Below are 18421 nucleotides of genomic sequence, written 5' to 3' on the forward strand. Positions count from 1 at the left end.
TTTGAGTCTAAGTTTAGAGCCCCTGGAGTCTTTCCTTGTAAGTGACCCACAGCCACTGAAAGTCATGGCCAGGTTATCCCAGGCTATGGGTCCCAGCCCACAAGCCCGCAACTTCTCCTTCACCTTCATGTTCCCATGACCCAAGAGGAGCAGATTCCAGGATGAGATTGTGTGATCTTCTGTCTGAAACCTGCCTGGGTCCCTGCAAGCAACGCACAAGGAACCCCCAAGAGCCCTGCCTCCCCAAGACACCATGTGCAGTGCCCACTCCCCCACCCGTCAGGCCTGAGCTGACAGCTCTGACTGTGAGGGCAGCCCACGCCCTCCTGCAGGTCTGGTGTAGGCTCTGGTGAACGCAGAAGGAACCTGCAGTGCAGTGTCCCAGCACAGGTAACCCACAGAGGCCTCAGAGGGATGCCCTGAAATGACAAGTCTGGGTAGCAGGGAGCTCAATCAGCACCTTTTTTATTAATATGCATCATAAATAAAGAAATAAATAAAGGCGAGACACCTCATTCTACCAGGGAAATACAAATTAAACACGGTGCAACATCCGCTAAGCGATGTACAAGCAGGAGGTAACCCAGCAAGACCAGGGCCCCTTGCCATGGTGAAGCCAGCCCAGGCACGATGCTGTGAACAGCGTCAAGCCGGCCATGGCACCAATACTGGCATGGCCTTTCATTAACACTGTTCCCCACCTGACAGGCAGGTGAAGATCCCCACTACAGCAGGCGGCATGAACATGGCAAGGAAGGGGTTGACTGGCATTGCCTCTACCAAGGACCCCAGACCTCCAGTATCCCCTTGTGTTTGTGCACAACACTTATCCCCCCCACCCCACAGCACTGCTCAGCAAGACCAGAAACCCTGTGCCAAAGGGAGCTCCACCCCTCCCTCCCTCCCTCCCCAGGCTCCCCAGCTCCCTCTAGGAGCACCCCCAATCTACTTGCTGGGAGCACTGCCCCCAAATCCCTAGCCCAGTCCGGGACCCTGCCCTCATTCCCTCCCCTCCGGCGCCCCCCCAACACTGAGCATCCCAGGGCTTTCCAGGCACTGGTTCCCTGCTCAGTGTGGAGGGCACAGGGCCTCCCCCCAAAGCACCCATCTCTGCACGGGGTGGCACTACCCATCCCGAACCTACATAACACTGAACAACCCTGTGCCTTCCTCACAACCCCACGCACCCCTTTGCTCCACACTCACACACCTACCCTGTCCCCCTCCCCTCGCTGTGGCCACTCACAGCCCAGCCCTGCAGCATGCCACTGCCAGGACACTTGTCCCAGTAGAGCCCACCAGGAACCACTAGAGCACACTAGGACAGGGATGCTCCAGTGTGGGGGAGCCTACCTTGCAGTGCCCCAATAAACACAAGCCATCAGCCCAGCCTCGCAGGGGCCCTGCCAATGCAGGGTGCTCTCACCCCTGTGGCTGAGGGTGCTGGGGGTGCTGGAAGGCTGCAGGCTGCTCTGCCACCCCCAGGGAGGGGACGGCCAGCATCCTGCATCCCCCAGCATCCAACAGCTGGGCAGTGGGACAGCGCTGCCCTGGCAGGGACTGCTTGGGTTTCTGTAGGGTACAAGTCCATGGCCTGTGGGTGCTGGAGACAGTGTGGGGCGGAGGGGGGAGTCCGGCGGTCCCTGGTGTGGCTGCATGCATGGCGATGCCTGGCAATACGAGGTGCAGCTTGCAGAAGAGCCCGGGGGCTAAGTTGGCCTTTGGCAGCTGCACAAGGAGGAGCAAGAAGGAATCACCTACGGTTACTGTATTCTGTAATGGCAGGAAAGGTAAGAAACTAGCAAGAAGCTGTGTTTGTTCCTCTGGTAGGGTAGGCTGGCCCAGAGGAGCCTCAGCAGCCCACCGAACTGTGCTTGGCCTCCCAAACGTGTCAATAGTCCTCGTCCTCAGGGTGGGTGACGTACATGATGGGCACCAGTCCCTTCTCAGAGCCAAGGCTGCACTGCAGCCAGTCACCGTCCACCTTGGAGATGACCTGCAGAATATCCCCTTTGTTGAAGCTCAGTTGTCCTGCCTCAGTGGCAATGTGATGGCAAAGAGCTTTCACCTCACTGCAGGCAGAAGGAAAGTAGGGTTAGCTCACATCAGGACTCCCAGGGACTATCACAGGCCCACAGGAGAGAGGAAAACACCTCCTGCTTCCCTCCCTAGGCAGGCTCCCAGATGCCCCCCCAGCTCCCCATCACCTGCAGATTGCAGATTCATGGTGGATGGATGCACAAACTGCATCACTGCCCCAAACCATCCTCTGATCCACGACTGTGAAAGGTGCCAGGCAAATTGCAACAGCTAGAGCCGTGCCACCCTCAACCCAACCCATTCTAGCACCTGCAGGATTGTCCACTTGGTGTCACTCACCAGGTAGGGTGAAGAGACACGGCCCCAGCTGGTTGTGCCACAGCAGGTGCCTCGGGTGGTTCTGGATGGGGAGGGTCTGGCTCTGGGGCTGCTTCACGCCACATGCTAGCCCCAACTGTCTGGGCCACCAGCTGGAACACAGACTTGTCCAAGCTCAGCCAGCCAGAGGGCAACCTGGAAAAAGGAGACAGAAGCAGTCAGTGGCAGAGAAGTGAACCCGGGGAAACAGAGCAGCAGCTCTCATGGCAAGGTCACACCTTAGAGGTATGGCTTCATGCACAAAGGGCACTGCTGGGCAGTGGCTCAGGTCTCCAGGTGAGAAGAGCACAAATTTTCAGGAGCAGTAAGGGTGTGTAGAGGGAGAGGTAGTGCAGAGAGGTCTCAGCAGCTGGGGGCAACTTCAACCTCCCCTACACCTATTGTAAGCAACAGGGATAGCTCCATGTTCTGTTCTCAACATGTGGTTCTGGGAGGGATGAGGTGATGATGGGGCCATGTAGCAGGGTTTGGATGCCAAGGCAGTGGTAGGGCTCAGGCAGAAGAGCCTGTGAGATGGACTGAGCAAGGATATGGGAGGAATTAAGGCAGGCTGGCAGGACTGAGCAGGGGTCCAAACCCTTGATGTACCACCAGGGTGTACTCCAGCAGTCAGTTCTTGGCCTGACTTTCACCTTTACTGCCACTCTCCAGGTTAACAAGCCCTTCTCAGCCCCAAACCACTCCTGCCCTTACCTGTTTGGTTGCCTGGGCTCTTTTTGTACCTTCCGGGACCCAAACAAGTGTCCCCACTTGATGGGTTGGCTGCCCTCTGATGCACTGGTGCTGCTGTCCTCTTGGGGGGCTGCTGCTGCTGCTCCCACCCTTTGCTGAGCCTCCTTCTCCTTGCTGCGCTTTAGCTCTGTAAGCACAGAGTCTGGGGGGCTGCCCATCCAGAAGGGCCAGCTCCGTTCCTTCACCTCTTCGCCGACCACGACCTGCTGGGGCTTTTCCACGGGCTCTTCCATGACTTCAGGACTTGGCTTGCTGGCTGCCTTAGGCCTCTCCTCCAAGGTGCCCTCAGCAATGGGACAAGCCTCTGCACCCTCCACCACCCCTTCTCGGGGAGGTGGTGCCTTGTGGGTCTGCACTGGCCTGGGCACAGGACTCAAAGCTGCCTTCTTCTTCTCAGAGCGGATGAACTTGGAGCCTTCAGCTGAGCTCTCAATGTAAATCTGAGAGGTCTGCATGAGCTGGTACCACCAGCCTGCCTGCTTGTCCTTCTTCCCATCCCACATGCTCTCTTGCATCTTGCTCTGCTCTTCCTCTCTCTCACCTTCTCCACAGGAGGCCCCCACTCCCTTGACCCTCTTCTCACTCACAGCTTGCTGTGGGCTGTGCCCTGGTGAGATGTCATCATCCCTGGCACCCCCTTGGCATGTTTCAGGGACAGTGCTGCAGCCATCAGGATCCTCACTGCTGCCCCGGGTCCGCATCAGCTGCAGGGTGGAGTGAACGGAGAGCAGCAGGTCCTGCTTCACACGCAGCAGCTCCTTTTGCTGCTGCTGCTCTTTGCCCATCTGCATCAGGTGGTGCTCAAAGAGGAGGTCTAGGTTGAAGGGCAGCAGGGACAGAGGCTGAAGCAGGAGCAGGAGCTCCTCAAAAAGAGGCTGGCATACACTGTGAGACAGGCACAAGAAGCCCACTGGCTGGTAGTGTGCCAGGATGATGTCTGTAGGAAAACAGACATCGATTAGAAGAAACACTCTTGCCTTCATTGCCAAGCCACCACAAAGCTGCTGAAGCTATGAGGAAATGACATAGACACCAGTTTTTGGTCAAAGTGTGAGGCTCAGGCCTGGGTCAGGGAGCACCAGATGCTCTGTGAACCTCTCAAAGCAAACTGGCCCAGACAGAGCTTTGCAGTTGTACCTGCAGCGAGGACTTGCCTGGCAGACTATAAACCCAGATGACCTCTGTTACTAAATGTCATGGAAGTCAGATGAGAATAAAGAGCACAAAAGCATTGGCACATGTGAAAATCCTATTCTTCAACTTCTGGAGATGAATAAGGAGCTGCAGATATGGCCAGTACCAGCTCCCTGAAGATAGAGGTGTCAGGCACAGCTGAATAGAGTCTTTCCAGGAACCTGTACTGTGAGTCCTAGCAGAGAATGAATTAGCCTTTCTATCTCTAGCACTAATTGTTCACTTGATTTGACCACATCTACACTACCCCTGTGTCCTGCTTTATCTCACGACCAGGGAGAGAGCTGGGAATGGGATTTGTGGCCCTAGCCCAGCAAGACAACAAATCTACACCACAGACAGGACTTACACCTTACCTCCAATCCTTCCTCTTAGCTCTCATCACCCTGACAGCCCCAGCTTTTGCTCACACTTCCAGCTCTTAATGATGGCTTGAAATAGGTGGTTGTCTTCTGCTTCAGAAAGCCAGGATAAGCATAGACCCTATTCTATTCTATTCTATTCTATTCTATTCTATTCTATTCTATTCTATTCTATTCTATTCTATTCTATTCTATTCTATTCTATTCTATTCTATTCTATTCTATTCTATTCTATTCTATTCCATTCTATTCCATTCCATTCCATTCCATTCCATTCCATTCCATTCCATTCCATTCCATTCCATTCCATTCCATTCCATTCCATTCCATTCCATTCCATTCCATTCCATTCCATTCCATTCCATTCCATTCCACTCCACTCCACTCCACTCCACTCCACTCCACCATAAAATAGATACATTTGGTCAAATCTGCTTTTTGTATGTCAGGTTTTCCTTTCCATGTCTTCCTATTGTCCATGCCCAAAAACTTTCAGGTAAGTGTGCCCACCTCCAGGCATGCAGAATTCTCAGGCACTTGGCAGGGAACATAGAAATTTGGGCAAGCTTAGATCTGATCTCCTGCAGATAGATTGAGGGATCTGTAATGACAGCCTTGGGTAATAGCTGCAGGCAGGAAGGAGAATGGAAGTCCAGGTTCAGGTGGAAGAAGCTGCATGGTGTTGGACTTCCACCTGGGATTTCCCTGGTACACTGAGACTGTGTACAGCTTAGTCCTTCACCTCAGGGCAGAGAGGAGCAGCCCACGCTGAGAGAGAACAGGAGAAACACATTTCTATCCCATGCTCTATTTGTGTGCAGAGTTTGGCTCCCACTGCCGCCCACAGCCTTCGGGCTCTTACCTTCATGGTTATAAAGGTGGTTGAACCAGAACTCCAAGGACCGGATACTGCAGGAATGGAAAATTAGCAAGGTAAGAAAGAAACAGAGAAAATCTGTTTGCCCCATTCATCCTTGCTGTTCTGCCACAAGAAGCATGGCTGGAAAAGGGCATTTACAAAGCATGAGCTTGTGAACCTCAGGGAAAGGACAGTAGCTCAGCCCTGTCAGCATGCCCTGATCACAGACACCCAGCCTGTCACAGAACATCAAACACAGGTTTACATGTGCAGCTGTGACCCTGAACAGCCATTGCAAGATTCCTCACTGTTCTGCTCCTGTGTCCTTGATAGAGCTTTGTTCAGAGGCAAATGATCTGCAAAGCTAAGATTTGTGCTGGTGGCTCAGCCCAAAATATGCCAGTATCCTGTGCCATGGGGGAGAGTTGGGTCGCCCTGTGTGGGGAGAGCAGGGCAAAGCTTGTTCCTGCCTGGAGGAGTTATGCAGCATCTGGAGATCTTGGAAACTCTGTTGCCACTGCCAGAGCTCTTGCTGACCACAAGAGAGGAGCAGGGCTTATCCCTTCACCCACAGAAACGTACCACTGCCTTCCACTGTTAAACACAGCAGAGTGTGCACACTCCTTATCCAAACTAGAAGGGTCAGTCTGCAGTCCTGGACCAGGGCAATTTCTCCTTCAGAGCCTCATGCCTTGAGATCCACTGAAGCTCCAGGAAACAGTGGTTTAAAGAGGAATTTCTGAGAGTAATTAATGCATATATTATGTCTAACCTCCAATGAAACTGGAGACACAGAGTTTTCTCACCTCATGTTTTGGGCTAAAACAGACTGACCCTGCTTTTCTCTTGGCTACAGTTACTCATTCTCAGTCCTGACCTGAAAGGAGTTCCCTGAGGCTTACAGCTTCTTCCTTCCTTTGCCTAGTTCGGAGCAAGGCTTCCCCTGTCCCTAAGCTTTTTCATGGTCAACTGTGCCTGCCTGCAGTCAAGGACCAACAGCTGCTGCGAGCCCTGGACAGGGACACGCAGCCACTCCTGGGGTCCTGCTTACTTGAGGAGGCCGAAGATGAACGCGTTGAACCTCATGGTGTGGTTGGTGAGCTCTGTGTACTGGCTGATCTTGCTGTAGAGGCTATGCAGCAACTTTGTAGAGGGACCTATGGAGAGAAGCAAATGGTTGAGATTAGTTGCGGTGAGAAAAGCCAAAACTTCCCACGGGATGGAGCACCAAGGCAAGACAGATGTTGTCTGGGTGTCCATGTCTGTGTGCATTGCCTCTCCACCACGACAGTGTGAGCTCACTCCATACCAGAACTTAGAAAAAACACGGGAGATGGGCTGAGATCCATCCCAGACCACCAATCCAAAACTCTGGGACAGTTTCATTACCACAGGGACCTGCCTCCCACACTTCAGTGACAATCACAGCCATTGGCTTCAAATTAGCATGTGAAGAGAATATTGCGGTGTGTGCTTATAATTTGGGGTGTCTGCAATCATAGAGATAACTGCAGAGCTGAAGATTTACCATGATCAAGCTATGAGGCTTCCCAGTGTGATGCAGAAACCAATGTGCAATTAATTCCGTTGGAGGTTTTTTTTCTCCCTTTTTTATTGGTTTGGCTGTTACAGGAGAATTTGCAAATTTCAGGGGAAATGACAATAAATACTTGGGCAGAACAGCGCAGTGTCTTTCCCTTCTTGCAAGAGATGGTCAATGTGCACCCTGCTTCAAAGCAGGAAAATGGGTGTTTTGCACTCCCATCCTCTGAGCCAACCTTCCCCAGTACCTCACAACCACAACTACCACAGGCACTGCTGCACAACATCCATACCTAGCTGGGTGGATGCCTCCACCACGCTCCAGGGAATGTTCCTCCTCTGGCCAATGATCATATCCAGGACATAAGCCTTGAGCCCATCACTCAGAATGTCCCGGACAGCGGGGCACAGGTATTTCAGGATGAGATGCCCCACATTGGGGCTCACAGAGCTGTTCCCAAGTTTGGCCTAATGGATAACAGACAACAGTGAGTGTGTTGGTGTTTTTAAGGTACAGATGCATGTAAACAGTCCAGCCCCACTTGCCAAGTACAGACACCCAGCAAGCAACATCCACGCTCAACGCCTCCTTGAACATGCAGGGTCTTTGCTTTCACTCCTGATGCTTCATACACCAGTTCTGGATTGCTCTCTGCAAGCTCTTCCCTAGGCTGGGAAGAGGCAATAACTTGAAAAAAGAATATCCTAGCTATGGGAGTGGATATCCCAATTAGAAAGGATGCCTGGTTCTCCCAATAGAGATAACAAGGCTCTCCTGCTGGAGGAAGAAAAGAGTTGGGGATATTACTGCTGCTGTAGATTTTTTGTACCTAATTTTGGAGCAGGAAGCACCAAGCCAGAACTACCAGCAGTGAGGGGTTAAGGAACACTTAGTGACATGTCAAGCTCTAAATCCTAGGGGTTACTAAAAATAAAATATGAGGGAAAAATCGATGGCCAGAGCTCAGACTGAGGTGAAGAGGAAGCATGTAAGAGGCCAGCACCAGCGCAGCAGGGATACATTCTTCTGCTTACAGTCTTTGAGCTGCCAAGGGGTCTATCCAAATGGGTCAAGCAATGGTGTTCAGGGCACAGATTTTACCAGCTGAGCTGGAATTATACTGACCAGTTGGCACTGGTTCAAAAAAGCCCTGAACTGAAACTGAACTTGGCTCAGGAATAATCCTGTCAGATCCACTGAGCACGGCAGCAGCAGGGATGGATGCTGCCTTTTGACAGGTGAATGCTCAGCCCCTGACACACTGATGCATAAAGAAACCCAAGGTTAAAAACACAGCATTGGCTGATAAAGCAAAGTAATGGGGGAATGTTGCAATTACTCCCCAAGCCTATGCTGCAAGAATTGGAAATTCACAGTGAAGCCCTAAAATGCCATGGGAATCTCAACAGCTCCAGTTATGTCACACTGCAATCTCTTCATCAGCAACAGCCATAATTAGGGGAAAATTACACTGGGCTCTGAGATAAGATTGAATGGTTTTGGAATCTGTCCCAGTCAGGTTTCACCTTGGGGATGGCATGCCAGGGGTTGTCCTGTCCAAATAGTGTCACATTGCTGCCCAGAGTTGCCTGACTGAAGCAGAGCATTCAGCATTGAGAAGAGGCACCACAAACATGCTGGGTGTCACAGGACTGCAAACAATGCCTGGTACAAACAGAAGCAAAATCGCTCTGCTTCTGTGCTATTCCAGAAATGGGGATGAGGAAGCACAGGCCAAAGACAGCCAGCCCCAGGGCAACCTAGATGCACTTCTGTGTTACTCCAGAAATGAGAAATGAAGGGAGCATAGGCCTAAGGCAGCCAGACCCACAGATGTACTCTAAATACCCTAATGAATTCATGGTAAGGGCTACAATGGGGTGACCAACTGCCCCAGATGGCAAAGTCTGATGCACTTGTTTATCATTACTAAGCCCTGTGAGATGCTGAAGGATGGGGAACATTGCACTGTGCCCTGGCACCAGTGCAGGCCAGAGTCATGGGACGTGGAGGAGGGAGACACATCTCTCCACTGTGTGAGAAAGAAGAGCTGATGTGCTGTATCAGACCAGAAGGGCAGCTGGCCTGGTGTTCTTTCATATAAAGAGCTGTAAATACACAAGAAAGAGTTAAGCCAGAACAAACACACATATAATACTTGCCCTTTATACTTTCACAGCCTACAACTACTTCCAGCTCAGAGACTAAGCTGGACATTATTCTTGTGTATTTAGTAAATATCAGTGAATTTCCCTTCCCTGTGTTTTTCTGATCTTCCTTTAAATACATGTACTTACTGCATCATGCAGCAGGAATTGTCAGAGATTTACTCTCTGCTGTACGGTGTGCCATCACCTTTGATTTGTCTTTGGTACTCCTGCCTTTGTTAGACAACCTGTAGTTTTTGACTGGAAGAGAATGAGAGGCAATCTTGCTCTGTACTCTGTGTGCCACTCAGAATGGAGTTGGATGCAAGACATACCTTCACCCCTGGATCCCTGCTGGTTCCAAAATGAGCCACAATCAGGTCCACAGCAGTGTTGATAGCCTTCACCAGACCTAGAGGGAAACAACAGGTCAAGGAGCTGCCCAAGGGGCTGCTGGGACACACTCTACAAAACACTCCTTGAAGTAATCAGACAGGGGCACTGCAAGCCCATGTCTATACACAGGCCCTCTCTGCCAAAAAACATGCAGAGACTCTCCTAAATCCTCACCAAAACTCTCCCTGCTGGTTCCAGCACTCACCTATCAGTCTGCCAGTAGGACAACCTGTCAATATCCCAAGGGACACCCCATGCCCTGAGGCAGCAGAGATCGGATCTGAGGCAATATGTCTTTGGCTGCCTTGATGCCACAGGATGGCAGGACAGAAGCCTTGCATTTGGCAGGTTCTGTAATGACTTTCAGTTACAAGCCAGCGGTGTGTAATCTGCCATCTGCACCACGATAATGTGAGAACAGAACTGAAACAGAAGGGAAAGCTGCAACCTGGTAATCATGAGCACGTAGCTGGCAAAGACATGGGAACCTTTCTGCACATCCCTGGCCTCCGAGATGCTAATGACTCAGCTGTCAAATCCTGCCACCCTGCCTGTAGCATGGATCCCCGCACAGCCATTTCTTGTCCTGCTCTAGAGTCCTTTCTCCCACTTTTTTATATAACTGATACAACTTTATATTACTTATGTAGGACTGAATAGACTTTTAACCTGAATTACAAAATCTCAGGTGAGCGCATTTGCAATGTCATACAGACACACATGGGCCTATCTTTGTATATAGAGCCTGGGGTGGCAGCATGCCTTGCCTTAAGATCACAGTACTAGGCCTGTCTGCACTCTTTGCCCCTTCTTGTGCACCTAAAAAGCTTTCTAATCATATTTCCTGGGGCAAGCAGCTCAAGCACACTCCAAGCATATTGCACGGTCCAGCAGAGATGCATGGGCTCACCCTTCTTCTGCAGCAAGTCGATGGAGATGGACTCTGTGTTGCCATCTGGGGAGAGGCAGAACTCAGCAGGCGGTTTCTCCGCTAGCGAGAAGTAGTCAGGGAAAAAGTCATTGTAGGTAAGCTGGAGTTGCCTCATAGACTGTCCTGCAGGGACAAGACAGAGGGGACAAGGATCAGCCTCAATCTTGCACAACAAAGCCTCTTCCACATTGTTTGCTTTTCCCAGAAGCAACCTGCACCAGCAGCAGTCTTCATGCCAGCCTGTCCTCTGCTGGGACAGCAAGGCTACAGACTTGCTGCTACCCCAGCAGTGGTTTGCAATGTGTGCCAGTACAATTGATTCCCCATGGCCTACCCAATGTCCACCTCCAGCTTGACTGGGGGCCCATGGGCTCTGGAAGATGCTGAGGGAGGTTCAGTCTCATGGCTGGGGCTAAGGGAAACCTTTCTGCTCCAGACTGCCTGTGCTGCTGCAAGCAGGATCTGAAGTCAGCACAGAGAAAATTATTATTTGTCACACACAGGCATCCACAGACAAGAAACTGCATGTTTGCTGCCTCTTCTCTGGGATGGCCTCTGTTTTCAAGGGGTGACATCCAAAGGCATTCTCCCATGTGCGTGACTTCCATCTGCTTGACTGTGTGCTAAGTGTATTTTCCCTTGAAGAAAGATGGAGAAACTGTTTGGGTTGGTGGAGTGAGGAGTAAGGCTTTGAGGAATTCCTCCATGGCTTGAGGCTAGCCTGTAGAATGCTCGTCCTCCCACAGTCAGACCAGACTGCTCTCCCCACACGAGTCTTGGAGGCTCAGTCAGAAGCAGCCTGCTCCCATCAGCCCTTCCTGCACAGGTTTTGGAGGACAAGTAAGACCTTAAGAAGGTCAGAGTCCTGTAACAGTCTTTAGTGTTTCCAACAACCTCATGGAATCTACAAATCAGCACCCAGCATATTGTCTGGGCTGGGGTAGATGGTCAGGCACCATGGGGCACACAACTGAGATCTCCAAGGGCCCCAACTCCTCTGTGAGACAAACTACAAGTTATCCATAGTCCAGGAGCACTTACTGAGGTCTAAGCAGGCTCTTGGGCCATTCACTTTGCCCTTCAACCCAGCTCAGAGCTGGACCTGACTGCTCTCACCTCATGGAGAAGAAAGGCTCCACAAAGATCTGAACCAGTGAACCAACTTTTACCTTCCTCTTGGACCCTCCAGCCCCACTGTGAACAGATGTATTATCCCTCCTGCTCTGAGCAGGAACAGCAGTGATGAATCCAAGCTTCACCTGAGCCTCAAGGAAACTGAGCCTGAGTCCCAAGGTGACCTCCCAAGACCCCTCCCGCAGAAAGGCGGTGCGCACCGTTCAGCTTGCAGTGGAAATGGCTGGTGCTGAGCGCGCCAGGGAACTCAAAGATGGGGTTGCCCCGGTTCAGCCGAGGCTCTTGCTGCCTTCTGTCCAGGCTGCCCGCTAAGCTGGGCAGCCCTGAAACGCGGTCCAGACCCAGGGGGTTCCTCCGCCTGTACTCCCGCCACTTCAGCGCTTGGGGGGAGAGGTGGTTCGCTGGGAGTGAGCACCGGACAGGACGAGGAGAGAACACGGGAGGGTGCGGAAGGGAAATGGGAGAGAGAGGAAGAGAGAGATGGAGGGCAGAGAAACAGAGACAGCACATTACTCAGAGGTCCAGCAGCATTTCAGGACATTAGCACATGCACATGGAGACAGGTGAAGGTCACTGCCTGGCAAAGCAGGGCAGGAGCTTGGGTGCCCTTGTGGCTGAAGGCACAGAGGCAGCAGGTTTGGGGTGCAAGCACCTGACATGGAGTGCTGTAAGATCAGCAGCCCACACTGCTCTCTCCAGAGACACAATGTAGGAGTTGGGATGGGAGGGACATGCTCTTAGTAAAGGTCTTCCTGCAGCATCCAGATGCAATTTTTTCCTGGTCTGTGGCTATAGGAAATAGGTGGTACTATAGAGAACAGCCATAGCTACAGAGAGCTGTAGATGCTCCAGACCAGCACGCCCTGGAGGATGGATACCTACCATTGACAGGCCGTATTCCCATGCTGCTCAGGGGACCAGAGCTGCTGGTTTCACTGCCACTTCTCCAGTGTGAATCTGCATGGCCTCCTACTCTGCTCATGGACATGCCACCCACCGAGAGGGGCGGGAGGGACCCACTGTGGAGTCGGTATTCGGAGAGGGGTGGGCTTGGCTCCAGCGGAGCCTCCTTCTTGGGCATCAGCTTGGGGTTCTCCTTTTGCCTCAGGGTGTCAGCTTTGGTGGCTTTGGAGGGCTGCATGGCACTGACAGCAGGGGATGACCTTGTGGGAAGCAGGTTAGCAGAGATGGGGCAGGACCTGCTTCTGGGGGGCTGGCAGTCTTCAGCTCTCTCTGCAGTGGGCGAGGAAGACGAGTCCACGCTTTGGAAGAAAGGCACGTTGCATCGCACGGGGGAGTAACTGCCCAGCGGGGACGGGCGGGTTGTTTCGGGGCCGGGCTTCTTGACGCCCCCATCCCCGCGCGAGGCGGCTCCGTCTGCCGAGCGCTGGGTCACGAGCGTGCCATGGCCTTGGCTCCCCGCCAGCGCCTGCTCCGCCGAGCTGGCCAAGGCCGAGCACTGGGAACTGGAGATCTGCTGGCTGGCAGGCCGGTTGCTGGACAAGCTGTAGAGCTGGGAAAGGCTGGAGGCAAAATGGCTGTGCAGGGCACGTGCCTTGGGTGGCTTGCTGAAATGGTGCTGGAAAACAAAGGGCTGGATGGGCAGAGTCGTGGGACGCTGGTCCTTGCTGTAGCGTACCACAGGCTTGCTGTCTGCACCACCACCTTCAGGGAGAGAAAGAGGAAGAAAGGATGAGGATGGACAGTGCAACCATTATCCTCAGCCAAGCAGAATAAAGGCAAAAGGGAATGTGCTCTCTGTTGCAGGAGGAAGAGGATGAGCTAGAGGCCAGTTACAGAGCAGTTGAAGTCTGAACTGGTTGCACAGCTGGTAAGATAAAAGATATGAGGTCCCAAGAGCAGACCTTCCAGCTGTCTGGAAGAGCAGAGCACCATACCAGGACCTTGTCTGTCCTGCTAGAGTCACCAGCCTCGTATTTTCTCAATCTCATGTCCTCTCAACTGCACAAAGCCATGGGGTCAGGTGCCTGCCCTTGAGCTGCCTCTGCTCAAGCTGTACCACAAAGTCAAGGCCCAGCACTTCGTGGCACAGTCAGATTTGTCATCAAAAAGGACTGTGCCCTCCACAAGCACTGCAGACTTGCACAGCCCAGCACAAGCATTACATGCAATAGCACTGCAGCTCTGCATCCCGCAAGGCAATATATTGTGCTGTTGCAAAGGCTGCCTGCTTCTCTTTCTCCTTCCCTGTCTTTTCTTCTTATTTTTCCTGTCACTGTCCTCACTTTGGAACACAGAGCTTCCTTCATCCCCCTGCCTCTACCAAACCTAAACAGACATTCCCAGCATCCTGCCTCCAACCCAGGTAAGCGTCAGTCTGCTCCAGCTAATCATGTACTAGAGTGTCCTGCAGGAGTGTGGTGGGCTGATCTACATGTGTACATGCCTCCAGCTCCTGATGGGGCCACAAATATCCTGAGGGACACATCTGAAGTGTGACACACTGTGCATTCAGTGCAAAACACACACAGAACTGGGGCTGACTGAGATCCCTCATTGGCCCTGGTGTTACCAGCCATGGGGTGTTCCAGACTTTTCTCCCTGTAGCCAGCTTTCAGCAGGGCTTGCTTTCACTCTAGCCCCTCTCAGAGCCTCTAGGCTTGCAGGCTGCTCTGGGCTGGAGCAAGGCAGATATGACCCCATCTCCAGCAGCAGGCAGAAGCTTCCAGCACAGCCCTGAAGGCTGCCTGGCTGTAACAGAGCAAAAGGAGGGACCCTATCAGGGTGGTGGGCAGCAACTGCTGGGATATATTACCCTGAAAGCTCCTGTCTGCCCCCTCCTCCCTCAGCAGGACCTGCTCCTTCCAAGCCCTCCCTCTTACACTAAGAGAGCTGCTACCATGCTGTCCTCTTCCAGCAGAGATCTGCCTTCACTGCCTTCCCACACCAGGTACACATTCAAGGCTCAACAAACAGGACAATAACTAAAAAACTTTTCCTCCAGAGACCAAAATCTGTCCCACCCCTGCCAGGCAATAAATGACATGTTCTTGCCTCCTCATTTTCAGAACATTAAGTGAAGACAGTCTGTTAAGACATCACAATTTTTTTACATAGTAGGGGCTATTTACTGCAGTGATTTGGTTAGAGGCATTTTAGAAGGGTGTTTACCTTTTTTATTCCTCCAAAGGGAGTGTCTCACAGCTTCCTCATGAGGACAAGTGACAGCAATACTAAGGTGGAAAACAACTCACATATTACAGGCTTTCCTACAGAGATAATGCGACAGTGGCTCTCTCTGGAAACCTTTGCTGCAACTCACAGCACTGTGGAGGACATGACCAGGATATTCCCGCAGAGATATACAGATCAGACTGCAGGACTCACACTGTTAAGTCCTAGAAGAAACTGTGTGAGCTTCCTGCACCCGCATGGAAAGGAGACTGCTGGCTATGCCTCTTCCCTTTCCACCGCTGCCCCACGTAACTCCAATGAAGAAAAGCTGTGAGTATGATTCTGCTGAGTATCTTCCTAACTCTATCTTAGAAGCTAAGGGCAGGTGATTCTCATGGAACAAGCCCAGTAAATACCCTGGAAGGAATACAACCCTTCAAGCTGCACAGATTCTCTCAGTATTAATGCCATGTCCCTGCTAACACAACATGACAGGTTTGAACAAAACCTCAGGATGCTTTAGAAATACAAGGACAAGACACTTGCACAGATGTGAGACTGAAAGGCTTTCGTGACAAACCACAGCAAGGCTCTGTCCCAGGGACTGCCAGACCAGGAACCAAACTGCCCCAGCACTGGTCTCTTATCACCATATATGTTTCCCTGCTGTTCCCCTTATATCCCAATGAGCTGTCTTCCTTTTTATTTCTCCCTTCTGCCTAGTTTGGCTCCTTACCGTCTGCTCGAGCTCTAACATCTTTTAGTCCGTGGCCACCGGCAGAGCCACCCGAGAAGCTGGCATCTGCCTCCGTCAGCAGGGAGAGAGAGGCTTGCTCACCTGCCCCATGCCCACTGGGGACCTTCTCACTGGAGACCGAGTCCTTGGTGGAACACAAAGCCTGGCTGTCCCCAAAAGCATGATTCAAACAGAAGCCCTCGCAGCTCCGGTTCAGGCCATGGATGAAGGGCATGGGTGGAAGACTCTGGCTGCGCCGAGCTCGTTCTTCAAGGAAGGTTGGGCAATCCCGCTGAGTTTCAGGGATAGGAGAGAACTCCAGGGAAGAATCACCACTAGAACGGAACGGTGGGGAGGTGCCGTTCTTCTTCCGTCCTTTAGCCAGTTCAGCGAACGATGTCACCCTCTTGGGGGGAGAGCTCTGAATGGGTATTGCTGGGCTTTCACTCAGCTTGACTGGACAGCTCACCATGCGCTCCAAGGAGCCCAGCTTGCTGCCAGGACTCCTGTCCAGGTTCTGATCGTAGCTCCTGGAGCGCTGCCGGCTTGTGTTGAGGTTCGGTGGTGACACATTGACATAGACCTGACCCTCAATCATGTTCTGGCTGGATTCTCCCTTCGGCTCCTCTTCACTGCACTCTACATTGCCTTCCTCTTGTCGCAGGTCGGGCCTTCTGAACAGATAGTATTCTGTGGGCTGGGCTGGGCTACCCTTGGTCTGGTCTTCTGAGCAGCTAGTTATGGAAGATCCCGCAGGGCTGGGGGATGACTGGGAAGACAAGTCACATGTGACTAACTTATAGTAATTCTGAGTAGCCACAACAAGCCGTGCTTGGCTCTGGAAGCAAGCAGTGAGGTCTGAGCTCTCTGACGTGCAAGGCTCACAGTGGAGATGGTAGGAGTTGCAGTTAGCATCAAGGACAGGTGAGGAGGAGTGTTGACACCCACACACCTTCCCTGAATTTTCTGGGTTATGCGACTCGCAAGACATCTTGGATTCAGTGGGCGATGAATGCAAATCCAGGTAAAAAGCTCCTGTGTCTGAGTGGCTGCAGAAGGAAGAGTCACAGGACAGGTTAGCTGAATTCAGGTTGGACTGAGACTGACCATTCATTTTGTTGTAGAGAGCACTGAAATTCACCAGGACCCCATCAGAACTGTTGCAAGAAGAGTCACTGATGTAGCCCATCTGTTGGTCAATCACTTCAGACTGACTCGATGAACTGTAGCAGCGACAGTGCTGGATCTCTGAGCTGGAACAACTGCATGTCCTGTGCAGGGCATCCTGATTCCTCAGCGGTTCACCCGCGTTCTGATTCCACTCTTGGTCACCGCTGTCGAAGGAGAAGTTGGAGGAGCTGCCACGATGGCAGCTGCATTCATCCAGCTCCATGCGCTCCGAGGCCTGGTGGCACCTGTTGGCATTGTTCCTCTTCTGGATGTCGTCACTGCTGAGTTTGTCCTCTTGCCCATCCACCACACCAGACCGGCTGGCCATGTTCCAGGATTTCACAATGTGGTTGGAGTCGTGGAGGTGGAAAGGGGGCAAGGCCAGATCTTGCAGATTGAAGGGAGGTTTGCCATCAACCAGTGAGTTGTGAAGGTGGAAAGATTTTTGACCCAAGTCATCCCCAAAAATACTGAGATCTTCACCCTCACTCAGCAGGAAAGGGTTGTGCCGCTTACTGACACTAGGGACAATCAGTTCCCTTGCTTTTCTTTCCTTGTTGTCTGAGGCCTCTGCTGAGGTTTCAGAGGTCTGGAGAAAGCTGCTGTACACCAAGGAGTCAGTCTGTGACAGGTCTCTGTCTGGAAGGGCAGAGGTCCGTGTAATGCTGAGCTCTGGCTGGCAGAAGGGGTTGGTCCTTTTGCTCACGGAGCAGCACTGTCTATCGGGGACCTGGCAATGCACCAGGGGAATGTGATGGACAATCAGCGTCTCACCAGTCAGTTTGGGTGGACTATCCATGGTGAGGAATACTCTTCAGGGCATCAGTGAAGCTGGTACCACCCATGAACAGGAAGGGCTGCACATGAGAGGCAGAGAGGACACTTCTCATGAGGGAATTCAGATACCTACAGAGAGACAAAATCACAAAGGGAGTCACCTCTCGGGAAAGGCAGTGATGTTTTAAAGCATCCTTGGTTTGACTGAAGATGTCATGTGTTGACAAGGATCAAACAGACTGTTTCCTTGTCAACACAAGTACCTGAGCACAAGGTCCTTCTTCTGGGCAACAAACCATCACAATGTAAAACAAACACGTCACCCTCCATGAAGGCTCCTGGGACAACACTTGTGATTCCACCTGACCCTTCTCAAAGTTTTCTGAAGAGAGTAACTGATTTCAGTCAAGTGGCCAAAGGGCTGCACAGGATTTGGGCCAAACAAAGACTTCACTGCAGATGGCACTATGTGCACACAAGAAAACAGCACAGGAAAACAGTCTGAAGTGAAGCACTGCACTCTGGTGAGAGAAGCCTCTCTTCTCACACTGGATTGAACATCTTTGCTTCATTTTACATACACTGAACTTTCCTTCAAGAACCAAACACAGCAAGGTCTTGCAACAGACACACAAACACATCCATGAAGAGACTGGAAAGCAGGAGCAGACTGGAAAAGAAAAGCATCATTCCTCTCCAAAATCCAGGAGACTCCATGAGATCCTGAGCCCTTTTAATGGTGCCAGGAGAACATGTCAAAGTATGCAATTCCTTATGTACACAAGGGTCTCTCCAGTGAAAAGGAGTGGATAACTTCAGTGGGGCCATGGGGAGCCACTGGCATTGGTGAAATAGGTCCCATACAGCACTGGTAAAACCTCAGCTCA

The 18421-nt window shown here is 51.9% G+C and overlaps 1 protein-coding gene across 5 annotated transcripts in view; it reads right to left on the reverse strand.

Moving 5' to 3' along the window:
* Positions 1-449: 449 nt before the first annotated feature.
* The window catches only part of RUSC2 (RUN and SH3 domain containing 2), a 41555-nt gene continuing 23583 nt past the window's right edge, over positions 450-18421 (reverse strand). For 2 of the 5 annotated variants that reach the window (XM_079329906.1, XM_079329905.1), the window contains exons 2-12: positions 15588-17663; positions 12599-13381; positions 11917-12117; positions 10562-10705; positions 9591-9667; positions 7401-7575; positions 6617-6722; positions 5569-5615; positions 3112-4087; positions 2380-2553; positions 450-2072 (exon numbers count right to left, since the gene is read on the reverse strand). In XM_079329906.1, the coding sequence (XP_079186032.1) occupies positions 1892-2072; positions 2380-2553; positions 3112-4087; positions 5569-5615; positions 6617-6722; positions 7401-7575; positions 9591-9667; positions 10562-10705; positions 11917-12117; positions 12599-13381; positions 15588-17556 (4833 nt within the window). In that variant the 5' untranslated portion in view covers positions 17557-17663 and the 3' untranslated portion in view covers positions 450-1891. The remainder of the gene's footprint in view (positions 2073-2379; positions 2554-3111; positions 4088-5568; positions 5616-6616; positions 6723-7400; positions 7576-9590; positions 9668-10561; positions 10706-11916; positions 12118-12598; positions 13382-15587; positions 17664-18421) is intronic. The other 3 variants (XM_079329907.1, XM_079329909.1, XM_079329908.1) reach the window with 3 other exon arrangements.

This window comes from Erithacus rubecula, assembly GCF_903797595.1.
Source record: "Erithacus rubecula genome assembly, chromosome: Z".
Taxonomy (NCBI): domain Eukaryota; kingdom Metazoa; phylum Chordata; class Aves; order Passeriformes; family Muscicapidae; genus Erithacus; species Erithacus rubecula.